The 15,173-nt window shown below is 43.4% G+C and overlaps 2 protein-coding genes across 5 annotated transcripts; both read left to right on the top strand.

Annotated features, from left to right (window-relative positions):
* Window positions 1-1,361: 1,361 nt before the first annotated feature.
* Window positions 1,362-7,997, top strand: pnisr (PNN-interacting serine/arginine-rich protein). Of its 4 annotated transcripts, none has more exons than XM_035528424.1 (12): window positions 1,362-1,433; window positions 2,654-2,770; window positions 2,930-3,106; window positions 3,345-3,577; window positions 3,732-3,897; window positions 4,025-4,215; window positions 4,468-4,674; window positions 4,783-4,882; window positions 5,501-5,554; window positions 5,908-6,096; window positions 6,186-7,236; window positions 7,644-7,997. In XM_035528424.1, the coding sequence occupies exons 2-12, from the start codon at window positions 2,683-2,685 to the stop codon at window positions 7,672-7,674; spliced, it is 2,487 nt and encodes an 828-aa protein (XP_035384317.1). In that variant the 5' UTR covers window positions 1,362-1,433; window positions 2,654-2,682; the 3' UTR covers window positions 7,675-7,997. The 4 variants fall into 4 exon arrangements, 3 of the variants coding, with proteins under 3 accessions (XP_035384317.1, XP_081579488.1, XP_035384318.1); XM_035528425.2 differs by having other exon boundaries at window positions 1,418-1,437; XM_081723362.1 differs by lacking the exon at window positions 5,501-5,554.
* Window positions 7,998-8,525: 528 nt separating this feature from the next.
* coq3 (coenzyme Q3 methyltransferase) lies at window positions 8,526-13,369 on the top strand. The gene is made up of 6 exons (XM_027031550.3): window positions 8,526-8,817; window positions 9,011-9,160; window positions 9,737-9,836; window positions 10,128-10,370; window positions 10,815-10,974; window positions 12,027-13,369. Exons 1-6 carry the CDS (start codon window positions 8,633-8,635, stop codon window positions 12,263-12,265), a joined length of 1,077 nt encoding a protein of 358 aa, XP_026887351.2. The 5' UTR covers window positions 8,526-8,632; the 3' UTR covers window positions 12,266-13,369.
* Window positions 13,370-15,173: the final 1,804 nt, after the last annotated feature.

Genomic DNA, 15,173 nt, shown 5'->3' with positions numbered 1-15,173 from the left:
TTTGGTGTAATCAAATAAAATGGGAATTAAAAATCAAATGAAGTGTTATAGAGTACAAATTTATTCAAAGTGTAAGAAATTAATTGAAAAAACTGCTCAGTGGTGAAACACCTCACCATCCTTCCTTGCATCTTCGTGATGGGATCAACAATGTCAAGAGGAGGTGTTTCCATGGAAGGGGCTCTTTTCTTATTATGGCTAGGTTGTTCAGCCCTACACAGACAACAGCGAATTCCCCTGCCATATCTGGGGCACATCTGAGCCCTCAGAGATGGATGCCAGAATGCCAAAAGCCCTCTTTATCCTGGCCTTTGTTTGTGAGAGTGCCACATTAAAGGAGGTCTCTGAGCCAGGATGTGGCAATGAGCCTTTTAAAATGCAGGTTCTAATATCTATTGAGTCATCTAAGAAGGGTGATACCATTTTTTAGAAAGATATGATTGGTGTAAAGGTGGGTTTATATTCAATTTAACTTACTCTGCACAGGTTAGCTTCAGGGGATACATTGCTTTGGTAAATCTTTAGAGAGAATCTGGGTGCAGGCCTCTAATGAGCAAGCAAAAGGCAGTAGTGGAGAAAACTCTTAGAGTCTGCACATGAAACATCTAAATACAGTCTAGTTGCAATGCAGAGGGAGGTGTTGAATTTTGAACCTTATAGGCTAAGCACATGAAGGCACAGTTGGCATGTCAGTGACTCATGCTGGTGGTTCAGTTTTGGTCTCACTGGTAGAGGGTAGGTGAGCAGGAACTCTCAGGGTCTATCTTGTATTAGCATCAGTCCAGACAGGAGAACAGAATCCTGGGGAGCAGTGGATTACTCTTTCTAACTCCTCCAGACAGGCACAATACATTCTAATCACTGTAAATTGACATTTATTTATTTATTTATTTAAATATTCCTCAGACATTGGAAGGCAAAGAATATACATAACCTACCATCTCAGGCAAAATGAACATCATGTGGCAGTTTGGTTAGGGCTGTCTGTTCCCAACCTCTGAGATGGGAAAAGCACAATGTTTTTGAGCAAGTGTGAATCAGCGATTAGGGTCTTGAAAAACCCGTGTACTGGATCATTTACGTTGTGACCCTCCAGGACTAGAACTGCCAAATCCAGCAAAGTATGAATTAACACCTAAGCGCTTTGGCTTGACCACTATAACTACATCATAGCCACGTGACTCAACAATTCAATAAAATAAAATAATAATAATAATCATAAAACAATCAACCAAACAAACAAAAACGCCAAATAGCGTGGATAATGTACGTTAATCGCGTAACTACCTAAGAAATACTAGCGCTGAAATCTGATCACCGTTGTCTCAGTGTAACTGTCAATCACAACCGGTTCCCACTGCCAAACATCAAACATTTCCGGGTCAGCAAATTATCGCCATTTTACGTGCAAGACGCATAAGAGACTGGAAGAGGTAGGTAAGATGTGGTTTTAAATGTGAACGCAATTTAAAGATAATTCGATATTTACTAGCGACAGTCGTGAAAATGATGCAGCTGGAAATATGAACGATGTAACTGCAAATGTGGTTTTGCGTATTTGATGTTTTATTTTCGAGGCCTAACATTAGCCGAAGTGCTGGCTAACACATTCGTTACTTTGCGCTAGCTACGGGTGAATGTTTCGTTTTTAGTTAGTTAACGAGATCTATCTATCTGTCTATCTATCTATCTATAGCTATCTATCTATCTCTCTATCTACATAGATATCTAAGAAGATAGATATGTTGGAACCAGTATTCCTATACGCAAACCTCGTCTTAATACAATACATCATTGTAAAATATTTGGTATTAACGATTTTGTATCACAGTTAGCCATCCACACTTTGACAGGTTATCGTAGCTAGGTTCACTAACCTATGTAACCTGCTTAATAACTAGCCGTTGACCTACGACACGAATGCTAGCTAACTAGCTACCTAGTATTGCCTGAGAAATGTTATAAGCAACTGACGTTAGCTAGCGTTAGGTTACGTGACTAGTATCCAACGAAGGATGTGATTTTTAGCTAGCGTTAGCTGTCTTATTCGTTATAAACAAATTGACATTTTAAATATAATACTTAACCATTTCACTGGCTAGCCTAGATAGCTGCCATTCTTAGGTCCTGCTGATAATTACTGTTATTTAGCCAATAGGTTTGTTGAGCAGTCTAGCTTGTCCTTTAAACAAATTGGCACGTTAACGTTTGATACCGTTAATGGGTTTTGTGGAACCACCATTGCAACCGCTGCCATTTCCCCATTTATGAGTGGTACATTTGGCGTATACCTTTCTTAGATACATCACCTTAAGTTCTTTCATCTCGCAGTTTACCAGAAAGTCACTCTTGATTTATAAGAAGTTTAGTTGCGTGTTCTCTAGCTATATTTTCTGAATTTTCTATTAATTGTTTTGAATGAATTATGTTCACATAGCAGGTAACAGGTTTTTTTTAAACATCCACTTTTGCAGACAAAAGACCATATAGTATGAAAGAAGAAAGAATGAGATGATGTTAACCAGTGAAAGGCTTTGAAACAATTCTCTCTTGTTCAGGGCCCTGTGTTAGAAGCTGCTGTGCTCTCCTGTAACATCTATGTTTTGAACCTTGCACGACACATTTCATCTTATTTTGGGTTTGTTGCACTAAGATCTCGGGATTAGAACCAGAAGGTGAGAGATGTGGGACCAGGGAGGACAGCCCTGGCCGCAGTGGCCATTGAACCAGCAGCAGTGGATGCAGTCATTTCAGCATCAGCAAGATCCAAGTAAGTTCATCTTGATCTTGCTATTTGTCTTAATTGTATTCTTATTACTGAATGACACCTCATCACTAATTTCCTTTTAAGTGCTATGCTTTCTTGCTGTTGTTGACTGCACGGTATTCCTTCAGTAAGCTGATGTGTTGTGGTTTGTGTGTGCTGCAGGTCAGGTGGACTGGGCAGCATTGGCCCAGGCATGGATAGCACAGAAGGAGTCCAGTGGTGGAGCAGTGGAGCCTCAGCCCCTGCAGCCCAACGGGCAGGACATGCCTGGTCTGGACACTCACAACAACCATGCTGCCTTTCAGACTGAATCCAGTTTTGGGAGGATGTGGCAGCCAGGTAAGACTACATTTGATTTCCTTTTAATCACTTGTTTTTCTTTGTGTTTGTTAATTAACTTGTGTCCTAATTATGTTTTAGTTTTGTTCATTTAAAACATTTCAAACTACAGTTGTGTATATGTGCTGTACAAATAAACTTGCCTAGCTTTACAGTCAGAATATATATAGAACATAGCTGTTACTCTGTGGTCTCCTATTGTTTATTGTTGTTATTTACAAACCTGCTTGTTGGTTAGAATGGGGAATGCATGGCCAACCACCCCCTCCTCCTGCGGATCAAGCGTGGATCCCTCCAGGACCAGGACCTATGGATGTTGTTAACCCATCTGAAGACAGCAACAGTCAGGACAGTGGGGAGTTCCCAGGCGATGCCCACCACAGCGTTTTCCCTCAGAACAGCCATGGCTTTGGTGGCCAGCCTGAACACTACCCGATGCCCCCAATAGGAGTCAACCAGTTTGATTACCAGGTATGATGCAAGACTGGAGGGCTTTCATGTTGACATGGTGTGTACTGTTGCTTTTTCCCCATATATTTATTTTAGGGCTTGAATTTAGTAATCATTCGGGAAAGAAGCAGTGTGGAAGAATTTCTCATGGCAACATTACGGCCTTTGTGTGCAGCATGGCGCGGCAGCAGGAGGGGCATATGGCCCACCTGGTGCAGGGTTCCACCCACCATTCTGGCCCGACGGACCCCAGAACCGAAGAGACAGGCTCCCAGGTTTCAGACCAGATCGGCCCAGGTCGCCCAACCAACTGGGCATCAAACCAGAAGCACCGGCTCTTGGTACATGCTCCCACCAAAGCTCGTGGAGAGTCACTGCTGCAGCGTGATGTCTGGCTCCAGTCTACATGGAGAACACTGCATGCTGTCTAGTGGTAATTTGTGAAATTTGTTCCTATCCCTGATTTAGATGCAGTCAAACGCAGGACTCTGCCGGCATGGATACGAGAGGGCCTTGAGAAGATGGACCGGGAGAAGCAGAAAAGGCTGGAGAAAGAACGACTGGAGAAGGAGCGAGCTGAGCTGCCTACTGACCACCACGACAATGATATGGTAGAGGAAGAGGGAGATGGACCTCGGGTGCCACGCAAGAGCAAATTTGTAAGCACCCCGTTCTGAGCAGGAGCAACCTGAGGTTACTGCAGGCACACCCTCTCACATACACCCCGACGACCCGCTCCCACTTTCATTAGTGCACTGGCAGCAGTTCTCCCCTCCTGAGACTCAGTGTGATCACTGTTCTGATGTTTGGCATGTCAAACAACTGAACATCGGGTGGAGTTACCTAAGAATGTGGGGCTCTTCTGCGAGTCTCTGAGCCTTCTTTGACCTTTTGTGTGTTTCTGATTACAGGACAGTGATGATGAGGAGGAGGAGGAGGAGGAGGAGGAGGAAGAAGAAGAAGAAGAAGAAGAAGAAGAAGAAGCTGGTGAAGAAGGTGAGGCCAGAGAGGAGGTCACGTCGCGGAGACGGCAGGAACCGGCCAGCAGGAACTCGTCTCCTGCGCACGATGAACAGAGTGAACCAGAAATGACGGAGGAGGAGCGAGAGTTTCAGCTGGTCAGCTTAGAGCTTCCATGTGCACACCCCACATGCACACACTCCAACCCACACCGCATCAATTTTAACCTCACAGCAACACCTTTCTCTGTCTATTGCTCTAAACAGATGCTCCTGACCAAAACTCTTCTAACAGAAGTTCTCCTCGAGGTCACAAATGAAGAAATCCTCCAGGTGGCCAAGGAGACCCATCGCAAAGCCACCAAAGGTCTGCTCCTCTTCTCTTCTCCCCATGCAACTGTGCCTTCCCGTTTCACAGTGAAGAAAGGCCACCTCACATAGTAGAATTATTCGGCCATTTTTTTTGACTTCAGATATGTGAAAAAAAATTGTGACTGGTATTTGTATGACTGGTGTAAGGTTTTAGTAAAGCTGTGTGACAAATGGCAATGTCTCCCCAGCCATTCTCTGCTAATGCAAACGGAGAGGAATAAACTACAAAGAGTGGAGAAGCTCATTAAGAGACTGGCAGAGTCGAGTCTTTGCCTTTGTTCGCGAATGAGCCCTCAGACGACTCTGATCAGAAAGTGCTCCAAACTGTCCTGATCTCGGAGCAGAACTCTCACTGCTATACCAGGGGGACTCCTGTTTCAGAGAGACACTCCATTAGTACAGAATGGTTCTGTTCCTCTTCTCCACTGTTTACTGCTGTGCCTGTGTGTGTGGGACAAACTTTAACCCTTTTCTTCTCTCCGTTTTGTTTTGTTCTTGCCAAAGGCAGCGCTTGTGAATAGTGAATATCTGTACCCTCCTCTCTAGAGACTTTGAGAAAATGGTGGCTGTATGTGTTTTAACATGTTGTTCCTGTTGTTGATGTGAATCAAAGCTCCTGCAAAACAGCTGGCACAGTCCAGTGCACTGGCTTCTCTCACCGGCCTCGGTAAGTGCTCATCATCCTCAGATCAACCGGGTGGGTGGGGCCAGGCAGGGTCAGGGGTTGTGCTGGGACTGCTCTCTGGGCATAACGTGTTCTGTCCTCCACATCTCTTGTGTCTTTTGTGATGAGCTGTTGTAGCAGATCCTCATGCAGTGGTTAGCCATCTGCATCTCAGTGTCTGTGAGGTTATCAGGCTACCTGACAAGGTTGTTAAAAGCATGCTTCAATAGGGCATAATATGGTTTTTGGGGGTGTTGTGAGAGCGAGTGAGACAGTAGAAGGATGTGGGGGTGTGCTGGAGGCTGGGATGGCCTGTCGCAGGACTGACTGCTAGAAGAGGGGTTTTGTCCCTGCAGGTGGCCTAGGAGCATATGGCTCAGATGACAGCGAGGATGAGGAGCGCAGCGCAAAGGGCTCCGAGTCGTCCGACACCGATGAGGAGGAACTTCGACACCGGATCCGGCAGAAGCAGGATGCATTCCGCCGCAAGGAACGAGAGCTCCAGCAGCAGGAGAGGCAGTCACTCGAGACGCCACCGAGCACAGGTCTGATAACACACATGCACAGTTTGTGTGTGTAATTTTTTTTATATATATATATATAGTAAAAAAAATTGTGTGTGTGTGTCTTGCAGAAACCTCAGGAGGAGTGAGCAGGGAAAGGGAGAATTTTCAGGATGAGCAGTCAGAGCCCAAACACAAGCAGGAAGTGAGAGAGAGGGAGACAGAGATAGTGGTAGAGCGGCGCAGATCGCGGAGTGAGCTAGAGGATAGTGAGGTCAAGCGGGTGGGATCAGGAAAGGAGCGTGCAGGTCGAAGTGTTGACAGCGTCAGCGGCTCACCTAATGAACGCCACAGTCGCACCTCTCGCTCCAGCTCGTCTTCCTCCTCCAGCCAGTCCTCTTCGTCATCGTCTTCCTCATCCTCCCGTAGCTCCTCTCGCTCGTCCTCACCACGGAGGAAGAGGAGGCGGAGCCGCTCTATCTCCCGTGGCAACCGCAGACGTAGCCGCAGCCGCAGTTCCCACAGGCACCAGTCACGGCGTGGCGTCCGGGAGAGGAGGCGGGGTAGCAGAGACCGCAGCGAAGAGCGCTCCACCCACCACAGGAAGCGCAGCCGCTCTCGCCAGCGTCGATCCAGCAGGGGGCACAAGAGCAGGTCCAAGGACAGGGCCAAGGCTAGCCGCAGCTCCAGCCGAGACAGACGGCACAGCAGGGAGCGCAGACGCAGCGCCAGCCGCAGTCGCCGGAGACCCAGGACAGCCAGCAGGGACAGAGACAGGAGGAGGGACAGGAGCCAGAGTCACGAGAAGGACAAGAAGAAAAGAGAGAAAGAGATAGACAAGAGGAAGGATAAACAGAAGGGCAAGGAAAAGGAGAGGGAGAGGGAGAGGGAAGGGAGCTCAACCAGGGAGGAGGAGAGCAGATCTAAGAGGAGGCGAGCGAGTGAGATCACAGACTCCCACAGTGGGAAACTTTCCCGGCAGGACAGCAGGTCTAGTAAGAAGAGCTCAGCCAAAGCTAGCAGGAAGTACTCAGACTCTGATTCCAGCAGGTCCCCATCCCCTGAGCTTAGCAAAGGCAAGAAGTCAAAAAAAACTAAACGTAGTCGATCAAGATCAACGGAAAAATCTCACAAGTCTGGTAAGAAGGCAAGCCGCAAACACAAGTCTAAGTCGCGATCAAGGTAGTATCCATTTTTTCCTCTCTTTCTTAATATATTAATCCATGTTTGTCTGTTTTTTATAATAATTAAAGATGATATATGTATTTGTATTTCTTTAATCCTTCTTTGAGAGAATTTTAAATTTTATCTTAGAATTTATGTACTAATGATGTTATAGCACCCCCCTCTGCTGAAAGGTGCTCTGTGCAGTAATCCAAGCTTCCAAAAGAGGGGCCTGTTCTCAGGAGCAGACATGGCTTCTCTGAGCTGTGATAAAATTTAACTCTGCTGCTTCTCCTCTGTGTATAGTGTTGATGCTGTAGCTGTGAAGGGTGTGACTGCGTGAACTAATCTCTGGATGTCATAACGTACGTGTGTGAGAGTGAGAGAGAAATTGTACTAAGGCTGTATTCGTGGTTCTCTTGCAGGTCAGTTTCACCCAGCCGCCGCAGGCGCTAAGGACTCGGCTCTTCAATCGCGCACATATTTTAAAATTCCATGAGTTTAATGGGCTTGTCTCATTATGGAGGCAACGTTGTAGGTGAACTCTCCACTCTTTCACTATCCCCGCAAACCCTCAGTGTAAATATGTGATATTTTTTAACCAGTGTCTGCAATACAGGACATTTTGAATGATAGGTTTTTGCCTTGTATTATGCAAGACTCAGCATTAGGTAGTTACTAGAATCTTGAAGCTGTAACGTTTTAAAACCCTCTGCAAGAGGTAGTGGATTCATATTTGATGTAAATTGCCCAATAAAACAATGGTTATTTCTCTTCGATCTCTGCTTCCTCTGTGTTGATATGACTGAAATTTGCCCATGCTAATACAGGCTAAACAGATGGCATCTTATACTAACTTCATGTGTACTTCATGTAGAACATGTAATGCTGACTACTCGGTGATCATAGATATTTCAAATGTTTGCTTTTTATATTTTATTGTCTCAGAATTCTTTTATAAAGCTTAAACCGGGAAGGAGTCCTTGACTCGGATTCCAGTAAATAAACGATTTTACTGTTCCCTAAGGTGCCTCTTGCTTATTTTCAGTCTGGTCAATTTTATTTTAAAAACATGGTTAAAGTGTCAAAAGGGTTGAGATTAGAAATCCCTGTGCACTGCAGGGGCATTCCTGGAACCATGACAACACATGGAAATAAATTTTGTTTATGTTATGGAAATAACTAGGGCATTCGCGCTAAAATGCAGCGTTTAAAGGCTCAATTTGCTTTGTGAAGAAGGCGGGTTACTGGAAGATTTGGTAACGTTTGTTTGTTGGGTCGGAACCTATGTGATGGTGAGTTTCGACACGACCAAAAAGTAATGCGGAACTGGTGCGTTCAAATTGGGGAACAGGAGTCGAGCTATCGCAATCTCGTGAAATATTAAAGAAATCTGACTAAATAAGATGCAAATATGTATTGCAATACATTTGGACGCTTCGCTTGTAGGGTCTTTCGTGAGTCAAGATTCCAATGTCCCATGAACAAGGGACAAGGCACAATGTCAAAGCGTCTCGCCACCTGGACGTCATGCAAACACTACAAGCAGTTTCTTGAACGCCATTTGTCTAATCTAAAGTTTATGGGAGTCGCAACTAGGTGAGAATCGCAAATATTTTACTGTTATGTGTTCGTTTCAGATAGCTGATCAGTCCAAATAGCCACGTAACTAGACAAGCGTGAATCATCTTTTGACTCACTCACTAGCTAGCTAGCTAACCTACCGAAGACCTGAAGGAACCGCTACTTTCAACTAAATTCCTGTACGGAATAAAAGTGTTCTGTTCCATAGACTTGTCCAACATGTACGGACAGTTTCGCACAGTACTCTCGACCCGGCCGAGGTGAGGAAGTTCCAGGCTATGGCCAACAAATGGTGGGATCTTCAGGGTGACTTTGCTGCGCTTCACTCGTTGAACGACCTGCGAGTGCCATTCATCCGGTCTGTATTAACTGGTTTAGCTAGGCGTTATTGGGTAACTGCAAATATGTAATTAATATATTTAGTGTAGCCTTGATCTGTAATTAATCCTGAAATTGTAAGGACATGCAAAAGTATGTAATGTAACTGCATAAGCAATAATAACTCTTAAGTACTCTGTGAAACATGATGCTGTTAGTTGGTTTGTTGTTGTTTTATAATGTGGGTTTCTCTGCGCACATCCCGTCCTCCAACCTGCGGGTCATGATCTGATCGCATAGATAACTCCTCCCCAGGCTGGAAGGAGATGTGATGCTATGGGGATAGCACACTCTCAGTGCAGTGTGTGTTAAAATGCAGGGGGTTGCTGGAATGTCAGTGTCTATCACCATAGTTTTAGTGCATATTGCTATAAATTTACTTGAATACGTATGAGGGCTTTTCAAGGACTTTCTCCATGCTAGTGTTGTCTTTGCTATGGTTACCATCTCTCTTAAATGTGATGTATAATAGTCGAACTACAAAAATAAAAGGAGATGAGGACATGTTGATGTAACTTGCAAGGCTCTTACATCTGACCTTTGATCGTCCCTGTAGGGATAATCTGTTGAATGTACACAGTGTGCATCCTATAAGCAAACCCCTGGCTGGACTAAGAATCCTGGATGTTGGCTGTGGTGGCGGTTTACTTACTGAGGTAACCTTTGTTTCCATATTTAAAATGTCATTCTGCCTCAAATATCCAGTCAGTGCACTTCATTAAAATATTGAAAATCCATCTGAAATCCTGAGCAGTGGGGTTCTCCCTGAGAAACATGGACATTGGGGTTCTCGTGCAGCTCTGCTGATGTTTCTTTATCAGACATATTTAATAGAAAAATATGGAGGAATGTTGTCTTTGTGATCATTAATGGTGGTTACGTGGTGGGATTTTAATGCACTGAGATTTTCTTTGTGCTGAAGTTGATCTATGTGCCCCTTGTCTCAGCCACTGGGCCGGCTGGGTGCTGTTGTGTTGGGTATTGACCCTGTGGAAGACAATGTGCGTATCGCAGAGCTGCATGCCTCCCATGACCCAGTGCTGCAGGATCATGTGCAGTACCGGGCCTGCACACTGGAGGAGCTGGCTGACGAGGAGGAAGAGCACTTTGATGCAGTGCTGGCATCTGAGGTGCTTGAACACCTAGCTGACCTCGACACCTTCATCCACTGCTGTCACTGTGTGCTGAAGGTAACATCGCTGAAACTAATGAGTCTGTCAGCTCTGTGTGTGGCTGTGTGTGACATCTTTGCTTACCATCTTCTATTGCCTGATATCAAGGGTGTTATAGAGAATACAACCTTATTCTGTACACTGGGCTTTAACGGTCCAGCTCTTATTGTTTAAGCCCTCAAAACCATGGAAAAATCTACTTACAAAAGTGTAACCATTGGCCTTTGTGTGTTCATATTTATTCAGAACATGCTTGGAAAAAACAGAAAGCCTTAATGTAATGGTTGGTCCATTCCCACCATAAGTACATTTCCAAACAGACAAAATAATAATTTTTGTTTTTAAAACACATTATAGCATGTGACACCCTTTTTTACGAAGATGAATGAAAAATATCCAACTTGTCCTTTAAGAGAACCTGAGTACAAAAAAAACTGTTTGTGTTTGTTTTCTGGTAAACAGCCTGGTGGCTCTCTCTTCATCACCACCATAAATCGCACACAGCTCTCTTATGTGTCGAGCATTGTGCTCGCTGAGTGGCTGCTCCGAATCGTCCCCGGAGGAACTCATGACTGGGACAAATTCATCACCCCTGTGGAGCTGGAGAGATTGTTGGAGTCCTGTAAGTATCACACAAGTATTCCCCACCCCTGCATTAAAGTTCCAGTCCTAACCCCCCAAACTCCACATCAGAGCTTCCAAGCAGCCTGTCATTAAAGGAATATTCATTGCTAATTGTTTTTTTTGTTTTTTTTCAACGTTCCTGCTATTCAAGATAATTTCATTGTCAGGATATTTTAAGTGATCATTGAATTTGTGTGTCACATGCAGACAGCCCAAAAATAAGCTCCTACAGACTGAGCATTTTTTTCATGAAATGTAAACATTTGTGAATTATGAATGGTATGGTAATGCATTTTCCCAAAAATGTACCTAAAACACTATTTACATTTTCTAGATTGACAGATAGTAGCTTGTGGCTCCAGTTATCTGAGTGTTGTTTTGAAACAGCAGCCTCCTTAGTTACAGGATAAACTTCGTGAGACGTTTTACCCTCACACAAACATGTCTGATTCTGAGATGGAAATGTTTCTATACATAGTGAATTAGTATTTATTTAAACTAGATCATAGCAATAAAGAGTTTGAACAGATTAAGGATGAATTCTTAGAGTGACTTATGGAAAATGTAATGTGTGATATGCAGAAACATTTAAATTTACGGCATTTGGCAGACGCTCTTATCCAGAGTGACCTACAAAAGTGCTCTCTCACTTTTAACACAAGGAATAACAATCCCGAGTAAATATACCAATGTTATGTATATTGTCAGGTATCTCTGTAAAAAGGAATGAAAACTTTGTGATCTTGAAATTATTCCACTACATTATTTTTGCACCATCTGTGACTACATCCTACCATGTGACAATAACCACTCTAAATTATTTTAAAAGACCCTGACCCAAATGCTGAAAAATGTTTCTTGAAGTGTATTGCTGAAATATTCCTTTAAGTATTTAACTGATCACTTGGTTCAGGTGTGCCTAGAGCAGGTTCACGTATATGGCACAACTCCTGTAGAAAATAACTGAATATGACACATGAGTCCACTGTAAAGCAGTGTATCTGTTCTCCACTGACTGTGTGTGTGTGTGTGTGTTGCACTCTCTCACAGCTGGTTTCTGTGTTGAGTCTCTCCGGGGTATGTTCTATAACCCCGCCTGTGGAGCTTGGAGCTGGCAGAAGAGCACAGCTGTGAACTACGCTCTGCATGCTCTCAAACAGAGGGCGGAGCCCCAGCAAGACCACATCCAACCCGAGAGCGATGGGCTGGATGCGTCCGCCCACACTGATGGTCCGCACCAATACAACATCCGTACAGCTGGGAGAGACACACACACTCACACTACATAGTGCTCATTAGGGGTCCTCGGGAAGTGTATTTCAATTTCTGAAGATTATAAAGAAAGGTGAAATCTTTGTGTAAAACTCTCTCTGTTCCCCAGCACAATCACACACACAGCCTCAGCTACTATGTGATGCTAACCTTGATGACATCAACTTTTCTAAATGCATTAAAGCACTGCTTCTTATGTACTGTATGAATCACAGATTACTTATATTTTAAGACCCGATACAATTAATCATTTTTCTTGAATTATGATCATTGCCAGCAAACATTTGGTTTGTTTGATGACTATACTGTTGAAACATACATTAGACATGATGTTTACACCAGGGTGCAGCTTCAGGGTTGTGGTGCAGCCAGATGCTGTGTATGGTGTTGTGTACAAAACCTTGCAGACGTTGCAGTCTGTTGGACAGTCTTTAAATATAAGCCAACTGTGTCAGTGTGTGGAGTCCTACAGTACATATACAACTTAAGCATGGGACTGTAGAAGATCTTAGTGCTTTATAAGACATTGTGAATACTCCCAGTACCAAAGATCAAGTACTCTGAGGAACTAAACAACTATAGACCTTTAGCACTGACATAACATTTTATGAAGTCACTGCAGACACGTCCTGGGTCACCTCAGGTCACATGTGGGTGCAGTATTGGACCCCTTACAGTTTGCCTATCAGCTGCATGGGAAAGTTGAAGATGCCATTATTTAACTGTTACACAGAACCTACTCACACCTGGAGATAGCAGGGAGCACTGAGAGTCATGTTCTTGGATTCTCTAGTGCCTTCAACACCATCCAGCCCCTCCTGCTTAAGGGACAAGCTGAGGATGGACATTGCCCTGGTATCATGGATCATGGACTACCTGATTGGCACGCCCCAATATGTGCAGCTATAGAACTTATTGTTATTACATGGGTGTATTAAGGAGGGGAGGGATGAACAGCTGATGAACAGCTTTTTGGACTTGTGTCAGCACAGCCATCTCTAAATAAACACCAGAAATGCAAAGGATTTGTAACTGCAGTAGCATCCAACTTTAGTTGGGGATTGTATGTAATGTGAAATTGCCACTTGTCTTCAAAATCTATGAACATGATTTGCCCTCTGCTTCTGTTGGTGGTGTCTAGTATTTAAACTGAACAACAAGACTGAAGTACAGATATTAATGAAAAATCAAAGTATTTCTAAAACACATGAGAACAGTATAGAAGTGTGAGTGATATTTGAATCTAAGGTCTAAACACGAAGGAATAATGATAAAGAGAGCAGACAACGAAACACACACAAAAAAAGGGAATCACTGATAACTAGCAAAATATATAAGAAACACCTGGGGACATTTATGGAAAATATCACTGGGAGGTGTTATAGACAAGACACAGCTATGGTACATGACACGTGGGTGGAGACAGGGAGGGGCATAGAAACCAAAACACAAGCACACAGCCAAAGCCTCAAAGGAACCAATGCAAGACAAAGCACCCTTCACCATGACAACCATAACAGAGGGGATGCGACAGGCAGAGACCTCCAACTGTTGTGTGCATGTATGCTTGACATCAAGGCAAATTATTTGGCCTTCTTGTAGAGAGTGAGTGGTACTCTGGGGATGGTTCCAAGCACTGACTCCATTTTTTGCTGGAGAACTTCAACACTCACGTGGGCAGTAACTGGGAAATGTGCAGTGGAGTGATTTGGAAGAATGGCATGCCTAATCTGAAGATGAACAATGGCACATTATTGAACTTCTGTGCCAACCATGGATTGTCCATAATGAACATCATGTTAAAACACAATGTTGCTCTTAAGGGTACTTGATACCAGAGCACTGGGCCAAAGGTCAATGAGTGACTCTGCCAGGACTGGAGGAAGTAGCTCGGGACAGAAATAACTGGGCTTATTTGCTCTATTGTCACTGTGAGCCTGAAATTGACCGAGCAGATAAGATGATTAAGACATTGTTCAAAATTCATTGGCCGAATAATGTTCATATTTATTAGCTATCGAATCAGGCAAGTGCAGGTCATTTCCTTATTACAAAACTGGTTTTCATGCAGCCGTTATGACACAAACGTGACAAATTACAGCATATTATGACAAGCCAAATGCCACATTTTAAATAATTTTTAAATGTTTGTACAACGCTGTAAAATATTTATCATATTTTACAGTGTACTTGATTATTGCTGTATAAATAACATTCTAACTTATTCCTAAGAACGATAATGTCCCATAGCTATTGTGTATTACGGTTGCATAACTAGGATCTTACCGACTTCATGTCCAAATTCCTGTCTCAAGTATCCTTTAATGCAACCAACTGCTTGCACTTTTCTTTTCGCTTTTGCACTCCGCTTTTTGCTTGAATTTACTTAGCATCTTTACAGCTATGAAAAGTGGGCCTAGCCTACAGTACCACAGACTTCACAAAAAGTCACCCCTCCCCCCATACGTTAACCTAAACGTTTACGATAGACCGGCTGTTTGGTTCGCAATACATTTAGCTAACACACTACTGAGCAGATAAGCATTTTCTCGAGAACTAGGACGTACATATTTTGATAAAGTACATATTTTAATGTAAAGTAATGTTTTAAGATGTTATAGTTATAAATAATGACTAAATCACCTTTGAAAGGTAGATTTAAAATCTCCTGAACTGCAAGGGAGCCTGGGTGGTCCAGACTCTCACTGCTTACGCGAGTAAATATTTTTCATATTAATATTACTATAACAACAGGGTATATAGCCTAAACATGACCTTTAAAAGGCAAGACATCACTGCCCATCATTGGAGCTAGACCTGTTTCTGCAAAAAAAAACATTTATCGACACTGAAGGTAAAAGAAGAATAAAATGTTTTCTGGCACAAACCTCAGAAGGTGTAATGTGAAAATAAATTATTTATTTT

The sequence above is a fragment of the Electrophorus electricus genome, chromosome 11 (assembly GCF_041902795.1).
Source record: "Electrophorus electricus isolate QZ-2024a chromosome 11, ASM4190279v1, whole genome shotgun sequence".
In the NCBI taxonomy this organism is placed as follows: Eukaryota; Metazoa; Chordata; class Actinopteri; order Gymnotiformes; family Gymnotidae; genus Electrophorus; species Electrophorus electricus.
Note: the sequence above shows the minus strand (reverse complement) of the source record. Positions and strands in the feature narration are given on the sequence as shown.